We start from the raw sequence: 17,054 nt of genomic DNA on the forward strand, positions 1-17,054 counted from the left end.
CGCTCTCGCCCCGCTCTCGCCCCGCTCTCGCCCCGCTCTCGCCCCGCTCTCGCCCCGCTCCCGGCGTCCTCCGCGCGCCGCATGCACCGCCGTTCAAAACGGCCCCGGGTTCCCGGGCCCGCGTGCTGCGCAGGCGCAGAGAGCCCGGCGCCGGAGCCGCCATCATGGCCAGCGTGAACCCGGTGGTAAGGGGGGTGCGGGCTCTTCGTTGAGGGGGCTTCCCTGGGCGCTGGTTCTTGGCACCTGAGAACGGAACACCCTTTAGTCTTCTCTGACTTCCAAACCCTCTGCTGTAGGGCCTGGGCCGTCTCCTGCAAGTGGAACCTACCTCTCCTCAGAACAGGCGACCTTCCTTTCCCCGTTTTCACGCAAACATGGTCTCAGTTGGGGTGTCAGAAGTGAGGACTCACCTTTAACCCCTCTGATTTTCTGTTGAGAACATTCTTGAGTTCAGTTGTACTTCAGTTCTCAGCTTTTGCCTGGTCACTGTTGATGACGGCGCACTTTACTAACCCGAGGTGGCGTGAAGTACCAGTAACGTTGGTATTTCGCGTTGCCTCAGCACATATTTCTAGTGTCTTTTCCTAACTCCTATCTCCCCCTGTCCTTTAGCACTTATGTGCATAAGTGTGCCGCCTGCTACCTCTACCCTTGTACTCATAAGAGGTAGCTAAACCTCATGATGAGAAGTTAGAAATTTACAGACGAAATGGCTTTTGTGAGACCCTCTGTATATCTTCACAACCCGATTTAGAAAAAGGATGTGTCTTTATTAGTTCATCTCAGCTGACTTCAGATTTCCTAAAAAAAATGTGCTTGCTTAGATCTGTGTGGTGTTTTTTTTCCTAAGGTTCATGAACATGTTTTTATACATATATTCACACACGACAAAAGGGTCCAGTTTTCCAGACCCGTGACTTTAATTATTATCATCCTTATGATGTATCTTGAGATATGTAAAGTACTTATAGTTGGAGTGAGCTTACTGGGGCTAACAATTTTACCAGATTAGAAAACTCCAAGGAGAGAGACTGTGTGTGTGTTTTAAAGGGGTAAGAAGTAAAGATGGACTCTTAGACTTTCAGTTTTAATAAAGATAGTAAAAAGGGATATAAAAGGCAAAGAATATTCACTTCCTATTTGGCTTTTGAAAAATTGTTTTCAGTTTTTTTTTTTTGCTATATATTATATTTTGAGGGCAAATCTTAAAGATGTTTTTAGCTGTAGGAGATTTTTCCTGTAGATTTAGGTGTGCTCTCAATAGCTGGGACTAACACTGAAGCATCAGTTTAGTATGCCTTTATCAGGTCAAACCATTTTAGAAGAAACAACTAATCTCGGGGCACTTAGTCATGATGGATAGGCTTATAAATAACCTATTATTTAAATGTTGCTGATTGGCCTATTAATAGACTTAGTCTGGATATTTAGAAAGATTAGTCTAAAATTTAGCTACTCTTGGCACGAGCAGGATTATTTAGAGTATTTTCTGGGTAGTATTAAAAAAGCAATGCTAGAATGCCACAGTTTTCATTTTGGACTGATTTGAATCAACTAAATTTCTGAATTGCCACTACTCACCTAGCTTTGGCTAGGTCATTATTGTCAGCATGGTTTACATTGGCCTTAAGGCAGGGGGCTGGGCTGCAACACAGTTTTCATAGATTGGAATGCCTGAGTTGATTCCACTGCCTGTTTTTCTATGGATGTAACTATAGACAACCTGGGTAGAAATCTGCTTTATTTTATTACATGACCTGTTTTCACCAGGAAGTATTTTAGAGTGCTATTTGGTCTCTGCAGTGGAAACTCATGGCAGAAGGAAGGGTAAGGTGTTTTATGCCCTAGGTTTCTGTTAGGAAATCCATTTTAGTGCCAATTGTACTTGAGAACGATTCAGAATAATTTTTGGACTCTATTTTGAAAGTGGGACAAGTTTTGATTATCCCTGTTTTATGGCTTGGAATTTATTCACATTTGTAGAAATAATACAGTGAGCCCTAAAAAAAAGCATTTTTGGTCACTTTCAGTAAACAGTAAAGTGAAAATAGGTTTATTTCCAGCAGCCTTAAATTATTTTCCTTTTATATAAGGAGTTGGAAGGTTAAATACTGACAGTAGCCAAGTAACATAGCCATTACCATATATCTTTACAAGATTATGATTTCATTTTGTTGTAGTTGAATATTAATTCAATTCAGTAGGCTGAGATTATGGGTCTGAAGCTATTTATGGCCACACGATTTATGGCAAGCTGATAACAGAGAGTGGGATATGCTTAGTAAAATCCTTATGGTGAGTTTTCTTTATAGATTATAAAGATTAGAAATTGTTCAGTTCATGTCTTTTAAGATGTCAAATGAGAATTTAAAACTGGATCAATTGCTTTTCTGTAGCCTAAACTTTACAGATCTGTAATTGAAGATGTAATTGAAGCAGTACGGAGTCTGTTTGCTGAAGAAGGTGTAGAGGAACAGGTCTTAAAAGACCTAAAGCAGGTGTGTAGACAATACAAAATTTCCTACATATTTTTTTCAGTTTATACCTATAAATTATAGTTTAACCCCTCAATTATAGTTTACCACTTACCCATTCTGTCAATTTAAACTTCAAAGAAGAAACTATCATGATACTTTTTAATAAAAGCACCACATCCCTGTTTCTTCCCTCCACAGCTCTGGGAAACCAAGATCCTGCAGTCTAAGGCAACAGAAGACTTCTTTAGGAATAACGTCCATCCGCCTCTGTTCACCTTCCAGCTGCCACATGGCTTGCATCAAGCAATGCAGTCACCAACAGGTTGTAAATTGGTGCTTTTTTTCAGAACGGATTCTCTTTTGGTGGTGATTTTTAGCTAAACAGGGCAATGTTCTTAAGATGAGAGGGTGTGGACTTCAAGAACTCTTCCATTACATGAACACAGCATAAATCAACATCCAATGAAATTGATTTAAAAACTCAGGTTACTGAAGTGAGGTTAATAACCGTATCCAAAAGTGAGAAAGCCAAATTTTACAGGGAGAGGTCCACAGTTTATGGATTTTTAGGAGCACCCATTAATTGTTTCAGAGTTTGTGAGTCTCAGCACAAAGTAACCCACAGTCACTGCTGTGTGGACAGAGGCAGCGGTTGGTGCATGTGTGCGTGCTTATACATTCTCTTCCTCTTATGTTCTGTGTATGTAATACATCCATTTTGTGCTGGATGAAAAAATAGACTTAACTAGAATAGGGAGCTTATTCAGACCACCTTTTGTTTGGAATGTTCAAAACGATGGCGAGAAATTGGCCATATGTATTAATACTATTTTTAAATTTGGTCCTTTGATGGTTTGAATAGAGCCCTCTTCCTTCAAGGGACACAATTTTTCCATTTGCCTCTATCAATTTAAACTCCATATGGCTGGCTAGTAGGAGGGAGAGTAATGCCATCATATCTTTCTATCCTATATTCCTTATTTCCCCATTTGATTCTTCTCTTTGTGCTCCTGTGGGTGTGTATGTGGGTTACTCACACAAGTAGGTTTTGTGTTTTGATTTGGTTAGTGTTTTAGAGTGAAGTCTATAAGAAATGAAGGTGGAGTATGGATCAGATTGCATGTTTGGGAAAATTCACATTAGGTTTATGTGGACTAAGGTGAAGAGAAGATTATAAGGCTTTTTCTTTAGTTACACAATAGGAGGATGTACGTGTGACAGCAATTGTAACTTTAAAAAATGGCAGCCTTTATATAATACTGTGCTCCCAAAGAATTAAGAGTTAGACATGGTGGTTTTTATTAAGTTGGCACGTTGAAACTTGTCATCAGCTGAGGTTTTGGCTGTGCTTTTGTTTTTAACTTTTGTAATGACAATCCTTTTTACTTCTCTTTAAATAACATTCTTTTGGACTTTATCTCTAACATGTTGAAAACGCTGAAGACTGTTTTCATTTAAGGCTGGCAGAAGAGTTTGATGGTGTAGAGGAAAGTACGTGACTATCTTTTGTCAGAAAGCATGCTTAACACTGCTCAGGTTCTGTCATTTGAAACTGTAGTACTTGATTTTGCCACAAGATGGTAATATTACCAATGCTTTAAATCACAAACTAGCTTTCCAGCTCCTGTGGTTTTTACTCAGTACCTTCTAATTCTGTGTCCTTAGAAGTTAGAATAATAGAAATAATTACATTTCAAGTAAGGCCATTTTTCTCCTTCCTCTCTTCCACGTAGTTTGTAATGAAGGAGATTAAGAAGGAGTACCTGTTTCCTTTAAGGGCGAGCCTAGTGCAGGTCTTGTTCCTATCTCTCTCCAGTTCTAGGAACCCTACAGTAAGATCCTTGGAATAAATAGCCTCATAAAATTGAAATATTTCTTAATTATATTTTCTCATGGTATGCTTTTAAGAGCCTGACTAAAATAAACATCTACAACCTTTTTATCTTTTTTGTTGGTAACAAGTACAAATTAAATGCACAATCAAGTCATTTGCCTTTGTCTCCTTCACTTTACAACTTATTTGCTTTGCTGTATTCTCTTTATCCATGGGTATTTTCCATCGCATTATCTATCGGTTTAGTAATTTTCTCTTCCTTTAGTTCTCGGCTTTTTTTTTTTCTTTTTGGTCTCAGAACCCTTATATACTCTTAAAAATTGAGGACTGCAAAGAGCTTTATAAAATATGGATTTTATGTATCTGTTTTCATATTAGAAATAAAAACTAAAACTAGCAGTCTTTTGGTTTAGAAGCAGGAGTTAGCCAGGCAGTTAGATGCCAACGCCTTGTCTGCGGGCCTGGTTTGACCCCCAGCTCCAGCTCCTCACTTGGCTTTCTAGTTGAAGGAGCACCTGGGAGGCAGTGGTAATGGGTCAAGTCACTGTGTCCCTATTATGCACATGGTAAGCCACCTTCCTGGCAGGTTCTTCCCCTTGGCCCAATCCCAGCCATTGTGGGCATTTGGGGAATGAACAGTGGATGGGATATTCACATTCATTTTCTCTCTCTCTCATATTTGTCTTTCAAGTATTTTTTTTAAATACTGGTTAATAATTAAAACCTTGATTACCTGTGAACATAATACAAATTTCTTGAACAAAAAATATGTCGTCAGAAGAATGATATTGGTACACTTTTATGTCTTGTTAGTGTCTAGCTTAAAATAAGCCAGTTGGATTCATGAATATCTTATGTAAAGCTTAGTGTATGTATTAAGGGTACACAGCATGAGGCTTTGAGATGTATACATGTATCTAGTAGAAAAGACTTACTTGTCTTTTATTTCTGTGGCTTTGTATTCTTTGACCTACAACTGCACGTTTCTTCACCACCTGCCTCTGGTAGCCACTATTTTATTTTATTTCTCCATAGTCAACATGCTATTTATCTTATTATCTTTTTTACATTCCATCTGTAGGTGAAATGATGCAGTATTTTTCTTTTGATTTATTTACTAATGGTGGTGTCCTCCAGAAAGGCTCATGCAAATAGTGTAATATCCTTTTCAAAAGCTGAATAATCTGTTGTGTACATGAATAAATATATATTTTATGCATTCATCCACTACCATATACCTTGATTGTTACCATATCTTGGTCTGTTGTGAATAATGCTACAGTGAACATGGGAAGACAGATATTTTTAAGAACAGTGACTTAATTTCCTTTGGGTTATATAGCCATAAGAAGGATTAGATAAATCCTCTTTTATTTAATAGCTGTGTTGGTGAACAGCATACAAAGATGCATTTCTTTTTTCTATACTTTGCCAACACTTGCTGTCTCTTGCTAATAGTCGTCATCCTGTTCAGTATAAGCTGGTATCTCATTGTGGTTTTGACTTGTGTTTCCCTGAAAGTTAGTGACCTTTTCATGTATCGGAAACTTATCATTAAAAATTATTTGTATTTTATTTGAAAGGTGGAGAGAAACAGAGATCTTCCATCCACTGGTTCATTGCCTAAATGACTGCACAGAATAGAGGTTGGGCTAGGCTAAAGTAAGGAGCTGGGAACTCATTTTGGGTTTCCTAGGTTGATGGCAGTGTCCCAAGCACTGGAACCACTATCTGTTGCCTCCCAGGATGCACATTAACAGGTTGCTGAATGGGAAGCTGAAGAATCAGGACTTGAACCCAGGTGCTCCAATGAGGTATTCCAAGCACTATTCTAACTGCTGTGCCAGTGACCTTCTAATATGGTTATTTTTATGTCATTTTAAAGAAATTGTTCAGATTTTGCCCCATTTTACGATTGGCTTGTTTTTCCTGCATTTCAGTTGTGTAGCCTTGTGTATTTTGGATATTAACTGTTTATCAGGTAGATAGTTTACAGATATTTTCTCTCAATATGTTGACTGCCTTTTTGTTGACTGTAAAGTGCAGGACTTTTCAATGTAATGTGTAATCTTATTTAGTTTTGTCTTATAACTTGAGTTTTTGGTTATATCCAAAAAATTATTGTCAAGGCTAATATCAAGGTTTTCCACTATGGTTTCTGCTACGAATTTTATGATTTCAGGTCTAATGTTAGGGTTTTCTTAGATTGTGAGTTGGGTTTTGTGTATGGTGTAAGAGTTCAGTTTAATTCTTTCATATGAGGAACTGTAACTTTCTCAACATCACCTGATGATGAGACTATCCTTTCCCCATCGTGTTGTCTTAGTATCCTTGTTGAAAATCAATTTACCATGTATGTTAGGTTTGTTTCTTGGCTCTCTATTCAGGCTTACTGCTCTGTGTATCTGTTTCTATGTCAGTGCCATGCTGTTTTAGTTTTGGTGGTTTGTAATTTAACTTAAAATTAGGCAGACTGATTCTTTCTACTTTTTTCCCCCTCAAATTGCTTTGATTGTTTGAATTTTGTGTGTGTGTGTGTGTGTGTGTGTGGTTTTGCATGAATTTTAGAACTGTTTTACATGTCTATGAAGAATACTTTGGGGATTTTGATAATAGATTGTGTCGAATTTGTTTACTGTTTGGGAAAGAATGGACAATCAAACAATATTATTTTTAATCCATGAACTCTGATTATCATTTCTTTTTTCAGAAGATTTTTTAAAGCTTTAATTTTTTTTGTTTATTTTTATTGGAAAGTGAGATATACAGAGAGGAGGAGAGACAGAGAAAAAGATCTTCCATGTGCTGGTTCACTCTCAAAATGACCCCTACGATTAGAGCTGAGCTGATCTGAAGCCATGAGCGAGGAGCTTCTTTTGAGTCTCCTGCGTGGGAGCAGGATCCCAAGAACTTAGGCTATCCTCTGATGCTTTCTCAGGTTATAAGCAGGGAGCTGAATGGGAAGTGGAGCAGCCAGGACATGAATTGGTGCCCATATGGGATCCTGGCACGTGCTTAAAGGTAGAGGATTACCCCATTGAGACATGTCACCAGTCCCATCCCATTTATTTGTTCTTCAGTTTCTTTCATCAGTATTTATCCTTTTACATCCTTGGTACAGATTTCTAACCTCCTTGGTTCAACTCATTTAAAGTATTTAAATTTTGATATGCCATTGTAAGTGATCTTTTTTCAGATTGATCACTATTTGTGTACAGAAATACAGCTGAGTTTTGCATGCTAATTTTATATTGTATTGAATACACAGCATGTGAATAGTCTTTGGGATCATGTCATCTGTACAGAGAGATAATTTTACTTCTTGTCTAATTTATATGCTTTTTATTGTAAAAATTCTTTCATTTTTGGTAGGATTACTCTTGATGATATTTTAGCTTCTGTTTCGAGCAGACATTGTAAGTAGGTCATGCACTGAATTGTTGAAGAAATGATTTCAGCTTTTCTCTACTTACTTTGATGTTAACTGTTGATTTTTCATAGATGGATTTTATAATGAAGAAATTTATTCATAAACTGTTTGGAGTTTTTTTCATTAAAGCAAGAGAGGGCATTGAACTTTGTCAAATCATTTTTTCCTGCATCGGTTGAAATGGTATGTGGTTTTGGCTTTAATTCTGTTAATATGATATATCACATTGTTTGATTTATTAATATGGTAAACTGGCCTTGCATGACAGGGATAAATCCCACTTGGCCATGAGGTATGTATAGTGTTTGATGTGGTGCTGCATTCAGTTTGCTTGTGTTTTATTCAGTGTTTTTGTATTAATATTCAGATATCAAAAATAACTGGTTTTCTTTTCTTGTATGATCTTTGAGACCTGAGTGATGCAGATATCATAAAGTGTGCTTGGAAATATCCCCTCTAGTTTGTTTGTTGAAGACTTTATGAAGGGTTGGTATGCTGACTTGTGTGATAGGATTCAGCTATGAAGCCATCTGGTCTTGAGTTTTTTTCTGTGAGGTTTTTAATTGCTACTTCAATCTCTTTATATCTATTTCAGAGTTCAAGCTGTTGTGATATATTGTTTCTGTTAAAGTATATGAAGAAAATCTGACTTTGCACAAATGCACAATTAGGAAAGACAGAGCTATTTTAGTAAGAGGTAGTTTGAGAGGGTCAATGCAAGGTGGAATCTGAAACCCCACCAACAAATGTTTGAGAATGTTTTATTTCCTACTTGTTTTTTTGACCCATGGACATTTTTGTAATATATATTGGTTATTTGGAAAATAATGTTGATTACAGGAGATAAAAAATAACATTTATATCATCACAAAGATCATCTACTGTGATAGAAAAGCTTTCCAGTATTAAATTTTTGCTTGAAACTTTAAATTTTATGATTGGCAAAAAATACTGCTTGTTTGCTTGAAATAATGCTTACTTAATTAAAAATTGTCTGCCAGTCACTCAGGTCTGAATAATCATATTCTTGTCTGTTATTTCTTCAAGTAAAAATGTTTCTTGAAGCAAGAAGGAGGTGAGTTTCCAACTTGAATAGCAGCACAAAGGCTTTTCTTCATGGACCTTTGCATTTCCGAATGCTGCCTAAATGCTCTATGCATTTTTTCATTCTCTTAAAATATTTAAAGGAAATATTCTTACTACTGAAATGTAACATATATAATAATTACTTTTTAAACATTTTTTATTAATTTATTTAAAAGAGCGAGAGAGAAAAATGAAGGAGAGACAGAATCTTCTATTTGCTGGTTCACTTCCCGAGTGGCTGCAACAGCTCATACTGGGCTGAGCAAAACCAGGAAGGAGCTATGAGCTCCATCTGGGTCTTCATGTTGGTGGCAGGGCACAAATGCTTGGGTCATCTTGCACTGTTTTTCCCAGGCTGTTAGCAGGGAGTTAGATTTAAAGAGGAGCAGTGGGAGCATGAAGTGGTGTGTTCAGATGGGTTGGTGACATAGTGGGAGCTGTACCTATATGCCACAACACCATATAGTATAATTAATTAATGATTCTAATATAATTAATAATTCTCATGTTATACCCAGGCTCTTGTTGCTCCTGCTGCTGTTTTCTTTCTTATTTTTTAAATTGAATGGGTGGCACGGAAGAATACAATGTCTACTAGCATGTTTTGATGCTGCTCTCTTATTTCATGCTAAGGTACTCATCAGTGCTTTTTGCATCATGCAAATGTAAACAAAACAAAACTAGTGAGAAATGAAAAAAGCATGTGTTATCTTGGTATTTTGAAAAGTAATTTTGGAAAAGATTATTTCACTTGCAAGAGTTACAGAGAGAGAGAGCGAGGAAGAGAAAGAGAAAGAGAAAGAGAAAGGACGAGGTCTTCCATCTGCTGGTTCATTCTCCAAATAGCCATAATGGCCAGAGATGGGCCAGTCTGAAGTTAGGGTCCTGAAACTTCTTCCAGGTCTCCTACATGAGTGCAGGGACCATCTTCCAGTGTTTTTCCAGGCCACAAGCAGGGAGCTGGATCAGAAGTGAAGTAGGCAGGACACAGTCCGGCACCCATAAGGGATGCCAGTGCTGCAGGTGAACTTTGACTTTTTCTTTCACAGTGCTGGCTCTGAAAAGAAATATTTTGTTACCTCATGAACATTTTGATAGGGTCTTGAAGACCACCTGTATTTGCACATTACAGTCAATACTATTACCTTGCACTTGAAGTGATTATACTTTATTTGTAATCCACGTTTGAGAGAGAAATGGGACTCTATGAGCAATTACCTCAGAACATCAGGTGATAAACTAGGACTGTCCTGGGCAGTCTGCGGTGGGTAGTCATTGTCCTGTGATTGCCTCATTCTTAGAGGCCTTCAAGTGAGTGTTTAATGTCTGGTCTTCAGTCTTGGTGGGAGGAGAGGAAGAGCAGACCAGGAGTTTTTGCTTGACCTCTCTGAACATTATCTCCTGAGTAGGTCTACACTGCGTGTGCACGTTCTCAGACTTGCAGCTATTGAAAGTGTGAGTGTTATGTTTGGCTGCTCAGATGATTTCAGTGTTAAATCTGTTCAGCTTTGCTTTCAGGACACAGCCATGTGCTTATGAAACAGACCTGTTGTTTTGTGTGTGTGGAGCTTGGGGAATGAGATCTGGGATGATTCAGAGGAGGACGAAGCCTTGTGGCACTGTCCTTTATACCATATTTCAAGGGATTGTGATGGTGGGTGGGAAAAGACACTTAGGGATTTTAACATTATCATGTCATATTGCCATGTGTCAGTATGTCTCAAATTGCATGTGGAAGTGAATTTTTGCTATTTTAAAAAGTTTGCTGTTTGTAAATTTTATTATACCTAAAATATATAAACTAAGAATAAAATTATGAAACTTTTATTAAAAATGCCTATTCAGTTAAAAACTTAATTGATCATTAAAACTATCTTGAATATTAACAATATATGTTCCAGATACATTTAATGGTATACATATAAAATATGTGAACATAAAGAAGTGGTGTAATACATTAGAAATGTGACTTGTTTAGTATGGAAATGGAGATCTGCATGAAACTTCACTATAAAACTGCTAGCTCAATGTTTTTATTCTGGTGTCTATGAAGAAACTTTAAAGCCTGTCTTATAGCTCTACTTAATTTATTGTTTTAAAGACAGAGAATTATCCTTAAAGATTTGTTTGCTAGGTATTTAAAGGAGTACGATTGTTGCTATTTTTCCCCCCAAGAAATTCTTTTAATTGCTGAAGACTGTGTGTTAACAGATTTCTGTTTCCTCTCTGGCTATGGTTTAAGCTGTAGCAGCTTAAGCTTTGCTCACTTCAACTAATTAAGACTAATACCATTGTATTCCTGCCACTCTACTTCTTTCTAATTTAGCTTTTCTAAAAGAATGCCTGTTAATAAGCTAAGCCAAAGATGAACAGAGGATAAAAATAATTCTGTGCTTCATTAACCATCCATCTGCAGCCTCACCTCTGTTGTGTTAACATGGAAAGAATGATTAGTTTAAAAATTTGCTCTTCTGAGCTGTTTGTTGTAGATGGAACTCTTCTAGCATCAGAGATAGATCTTGAGGGCAATTTTCCTTAATGCACTATGTGTAAAATAGGCCACAATAAAGGTTTGTGCTAATAAATATGTCTGCACAGACATGTTAAAAAGCTTTTGGTTTTGTTAATAATAAGATGAAATAATATTCTACCAGTTGTGTTTAGTTAGGTAAAATTAACCTGTAGCATTTAAGGTTTGTGATTACTTGGCTCAACTGATATCCCTTTATCCTTTTAATGTAGTTATTTACTTATTTTTTTTTAAAGTAATAGACTCTGTACTGCCACATTTAAAAAAATTCTAAACGTTAAAATTTTTTTTAAATAAAAGTTTTTAAATTGGAAAGGCAGATATGCAGAGAGAGGAAGAGAGACAAAGATCTTTCATCCACTGGTTCACTCCTGAAATGGCCGTAATAGCCAGAGCTGAGCCGATCTGAAGCCAGGAGCCTAGAGTCTCTTTCAGGTCTCCTGTGTGGATGCAGGACCGTAAGGACTTGGGCCATCTTCCACTGCATTTCCGGGTCATTAGCAGGGAGTTGGATGGGAAGTGGAACAGCTGGGGCATGAACTAGCACCCATAATAGATCCCAGTGCTTGCAAGGAAAGCATTAACCTGTTGAGCCATCACACTGGGCCCTATTGTAGTTATTTTCTGTTCTTTAATTTGTTTAAATGAATTAATTGTTCAAGTGAAAAATGACAATCACCGCCACTTTGTGAGCCTGTTAAAGGTATTGTAAAATATCTCTATATAAAGTTGCACATAAGATTAGCAGATAATAAAAATGATGAGTGGGATTATACCTTTAATACATGTTGAATTGGTCATTTTCCTGAGAATTTGTTCTCTTACATTTTTCTTAATGGTACTTGCTTTGTTGGAAAATGTGTTGTTGTAAATTTGTTCCTAATACTGTGGTTATGTTTTTCTTATTTGGCCAAAGTACTGTAAGTGATTCTCCATGAAATTAGTGAATTGAAATTTATTTGAATCTATGTAATTTAGAATGGGTTTATAGTCTATATTTTTGCTCAATAGTAAAGGCTCCTAGAAATATGTCACTGAACAAACATTATTTTTTTCCTTAATGAAAAGTTATAATGAAGAGCTTAGTGCTGCCTTGACCTTCTAAGGACCTTCGATATGCTTTATGGATTCCTAAAGTGATATTTTAGTTTGATACTGAAAGCCTTTTAGTTGTGGGCTGTTTAGCTAATGTTGTTGCAACAAAATAGAATTAAATACTTTTTTTCCCCTCACGTGGAATTGGGAAATTATAATTCATCTTTTTCCAACATGTTAGTCTTAGAAAATATTTCTAAAGTTGAGATATACTGAGCAATTTATTATGTTGGTAAATTCTAATATGTGTGTAATAATTATTTTGCTTTCTGTGCAGCCTCAATAATTATTCCTACTGGTAGAACTCTTCCAAGTTTTACCACAGAACTGGTATGTAACTTAAAAAAAAATACTTTAAAATATTTGCCCCACTTTTAGGGAATAGTGACAGGATGCTGGGCATAGATGGAATTCATGCTCCCCCCTCATCTGAATGGGAAGAGATGTGGTAAAATATGGGGAGACAGGAATAGTTTCTATAAAATAGCAAAAACTCAGGAGTTTTAGAATTGATATTTTTGACCAACTTTTCCCAGGCAGCAACTCTTAGCAACCCCCAGAGCAGTTAGCATCTACCAGTACTGTACCCACAAAGTTAGGAATTTCTGGTTACAAAACTTGGGACTTTATACACTGTATATATGTAGTGGATTTTAAGTAGACAGTGTTCATATATTTTTTTCTGATATGTCCCCCCCCGCCCCCCAGAGTTGAACAGTGTTATAATTTTTCCTTTCATTTAAGGGCAATGATTTAATTATTTTCTCTGAATAAGAGTGCTTATTTTTTGCTTGAAGAGACTTGGAGACAGGGGACACATTTAACAACTTACATAAAGAAAATTCTGTAGTGGGGAAGTATGTGCTATATATATTTTTTAAAGATTTATTTATTTATTTGAAAGGCAGGGTTACAGAGAAGGAGATACAGTGGCAGGGGAAGGGATTTGCTTTCTGCTGATTGACTCCCCAAATGGTTGAACCTGCAAGGCCTGGGCCGGGCCATAAAGCAGAAGCCAGGAGTTTCATTCTGGTTTTCTAGGTGGGTGCATGCACCCAAAGGCTTTCGGAATCTTCCATTGCTTTTCCAGGCCATTAACAGGGAGCTAGATTTGAGGTGGAGCAGCTAGGACTCCAGCCAGTGCCTGTAAGGAATTCCAACAATGCAGGTGGCAGCTTTACTTACTACGCTACAGAGGCAGCTCCTAGTGCTGTGTTTAACAAGAAACCAAAGGAGAAATTCCTTTGTCCTTAAAATTCATGAACAGCCTTTTTTCTTGAATAAAGAAATAATATGCTTATAAAAATTAACAGTCAATTCATAGGTAAAATGTGAAAGATCCCTAAAGTCTTAAACCCTAAAGATAATTATTTTAACTGTCTGGAGTAGATCTGCCTGCTCTTCTAATTGTTATTGCTTTTCAGGGTGAAATGTAGGATTAGTTCTTTCAGCTATTTCTGTAACTTCTTATAAAACTTTCATTTTGATTTCAGTCAGAGACAAAGACCTATAGAGATATTTTTATTCTGCTAGTTCACTCCCAATTTTCCTCAATAACAAGTGGCCAGGCAAGCTGAAGTAAGGAGCTCAGAGGTCTACCTGGCTCCCACTGATAGGTGCAGGGACTCAAGCAGTTGAGCCATCATCTGTTATCTTCGAGGATGTACATTAGCTGGAAGCTAGAAGTACTCTGGGGGGGGGGGGGTCTTTCCTGCCAGGCCTCCAAGACCGTTGATGGCGTGAGGTAACACTATTCTTTGGCTACAAGAACCATTGGGGGCAGTCTGATGGAGCATGTCCGTTTATTGTAAAGCGAACACAAACTTATATAGAATAAGAAAGGGAAAAGCAGAAAGGTTTTCTGGACAGTTGTCCCACCCAATAATGTAACTGGCTAGAAGGCATGTCTCTCTGGACCCTCCAACCAAGTCACAGGTCACATTCTGCAAGCACAGCTAGAAGCTGTGCCTCATGTCACAGTCACCATGTGTAGCTGGCAAGTAGGCTGTGGGTCGCATTTGACTTCTTAGAATTGCTTGTCAAGAAAGTCCCAGTGCAGCTCGTCCAAGGACAGAAAAGAGAGACTAGGGTATAGCCCACTGCTCTTGCTGCAGGCCCAGTGAACAGGCCAGGTTGGGGTCTCAGCCAAAATCATTGTCAGGGGATTCCCCTGCAGACATGGTGTACCGTGTGCCTATTTGGGAACATAGGCTAAGCAGACAGAGATCCAGGGGTGATCTCCCACAAAGGGCAATAATGGGGGCTCAAACTAGATGCTCAAATAAGGGATGTAGGTGTCCCAACCAAATGGCATTTTACATCTGCCAAATAATCTCCCTGTAATTTTAGGGTGGTTTTTTTTTTTTTAAGTTTTGACTGAATTAAACCCTGGAGTCAATGGTTTAATTGGTGGCTCTTAACTTGCAGTTTTTTCTAATATACCATTCCATTAATTATCTTTGTACATTTGGGTTTTTTTTGCTGTGTGATAAGAAGATACATTTTTAGATGTGACTTTATAGGTTGTGGATGTTAAAAGTTTTGTTACATTTTGCAAACTTGTCCTTCAAAAAACCAGTCTGGTTTACACTTAAATAAGTGGTATCTGAGAGAATATTTGATCATATCCTCACTAACATTGGATGTTAGTTGTCAACCTTTAAAATATTTGTGAATTAAATAATCAAAAACCATAACCTTTTGATTTTGTTAGGTTTTTTTTGAATTTTGAAACTCTATAGAGTTTACATTCCAAAGTGAAAGTTATACATTATTATCTTATCCACTTAAAATGACCGTTAGTGATCAACTTAGAGATTGTAGGAGTTTTATAAATAGCTGAGGCTCTTATGTTGGACACTTTGGGGATATAAGGCTCAGAGATAAATGCTGGGCAAGTTTTATGAGCCCATGTTCATTCTCTTTATTTCTGGCTCTGGTAGTATTATAGTGCAGGGAGTTAAGCTACCCCTTGAAATGCTGGCTGATTCAAATTCTGACTACTCTGTTTCTGACCCAACTTTCTGCTAAGGTGACTAGGAAGAGAGGATGGCTCAAACACTTGGGTCTCTGCCACACACATGGGAGCCCAGAATGCAATTCTTGGTTCTTGGCTTTGGCTATTTAGGGAATGACCAGCAGATGAACGATCCTTCTCGCTTCCCCTGGGCCCCTCTTCCACTCCTTTCCTCTGATACTTTCAAATCTTTCAAGTCTTGTTTGATTCACTGCTAATAAATAAAGTTTATTTTAGCTCATAAAAGTATGATCTAAATCAAACAAAATTTATTTTGTTATAAGAACTGAGTCTACATATTAAATCCTACATGTTGTCAAACTATTTTTCTGTTGTCTAGAATCTGATGTTTTAAGCCCCTAAGATATTAGGGAAAAACATACAGGTAGAGATCTTTTCTAACATCTCTAATGTACATTACTTCTATTTAGGGCACCTCAAGTCCCAGCACAAATTTGACTTTTCCTGGTTATCCTGTTCATGTACCAGCAGGTGTGACATTACAGTCTGCATCTGGTAAGAGTGTATTGTACAGATATTTTACTAACCTGTGGACATTGTGAAGTTTGATTTTTAGTAAACTGTACCAAAAATTGTAGCACTTTATGGTAAAACCTATTTGAAAAGTAAGAATAGGTAGTAGCTATTGTTGTGAAAGCAATCTATCATGAAAGACATTATACTAGGCCTGTGTTGTATTTTATTCTCAGTACTTTGCCAACATTATACAGGGTACCTTGTGCTCACTCACATTTTTCTAATTTTTTAGTTATCTAAATTTTAGCAAACACAGTGTGACATATCCATGTCCTGCTGGTTCTAATCAAGAAGAAAACTAACGATAAGGTTGACTACTCTTTGCCTCTTTCTTATTGGTGATTGATTACATGGCCTTCCAGAAAGAACGGCTGAACTGTTGGCGAATAATCAGCTCCTGCTTTCCTGCCTGTGTACTTTTATTTTTATTTCACTTCACAATCACAGCAAAAGTTTTATTTTTATTTGAAAGATGGAGTTACAGGAAAAAACTAAGAGAATGAGAGAGAGAGAGAGAGAGAAAGAGAGAGAGAAAGAGTTGATTTTCCGACAGCTAATTCACTTTCCAAATGGCTGCATTGACAGAAATGAGCTGATCTCCTGTGCGGGTGCAGAGGCCAAGAACTTGAGCCATACTCTGCTGCTTCCCTGGGCTGTAAGCAGGGAACTGGCTGGGAAGTGGAGAAATCAGAACTAGAATCAGCAGTCATGTGGAAGGCTGATACCGCAGCTGGAAGCTTAGCCTACTGTGCCACAGTTCTGGTCCCAAAACTAAATTTTAATTTGAAAGAGGATCATACCTATTTTTTGTTTTATTGAAAGATTAAGTGCCTAACTCAGTGCTCAAAAATAAATTTATTTTTCCTCCTTTTTAGAATTGTTCTAGGGAAGAATTTCGATAAGTTTTGAAATTATTGAATTCTCTCTTTAGTAACCTTATCTTGTAGTTACTATATTATTTTTTACATATTTTAGATAATTTACATGATGATGTTTGTTAGTGTTACTTGGGGTTGGTAACATTAATTTATTGAACAATGGGAGAAGTT

The 17,054-nt window shown here is 37.3% G+C and overlaps 1 protein-coding gene across 3 annotated transcripts in view; it reads left to right on the top strand.

Moving 5' to 3' along the window:
- Positions 1-130: 130 nt before the first annotated feature.
- Positions 131-17,054, top strand: part of GTF2A1L (general transcription factor IIA subunit 1 like) — a 58,609-nt gene continuing 41,685 nt past the window's right edge. For 2 of the 3 annotated variants that reach the window (XM_040993705.1, XM_040993707.1), the window contains exons 1-5: positions 131-185; positions 2,397-2,498; positions 2,676-2,799; positions 12,730-12,782; positions 15,900-15,984. In XM_040993705.1, coding sequence (XP_040849639.1) covers positions 165-185; positions 2,397-2,498; positions 2,676-2,799; positions 12,730-12,782; positions 15,900-15,984 — 385 coding nt within the window. In that variant the 5' untranslated portion in view covers positions 131-164. The remainder of the gene's footprint in view (positions 186-2,396; positions 2,499-2,675; positions 2,800-12,729; positions 12,783-15,899; positions 15,985-17,054) is intronic. The other variant, XM_040993708.1, reaches the window with a different exon arrangement.

This window comes from Ochotona curzoniae, unplaced genomic scaffold (assembly GCF_017591425.1).
Source record: "Ochotona curzoniae isolate NIBS_2020 unplaced genomic scaffold, NIBS_Ocur_1.0 contig_883, whole genome shotgun sequence".
In the NCBI taxonomy this organism is placed as follows: domain Eukaryota; kingdom Metazoa; phylum Chordata; class Mammalia; order Lagomorpha; family Ochotonidae; genus Ochotona; species Ochotona curzoniae.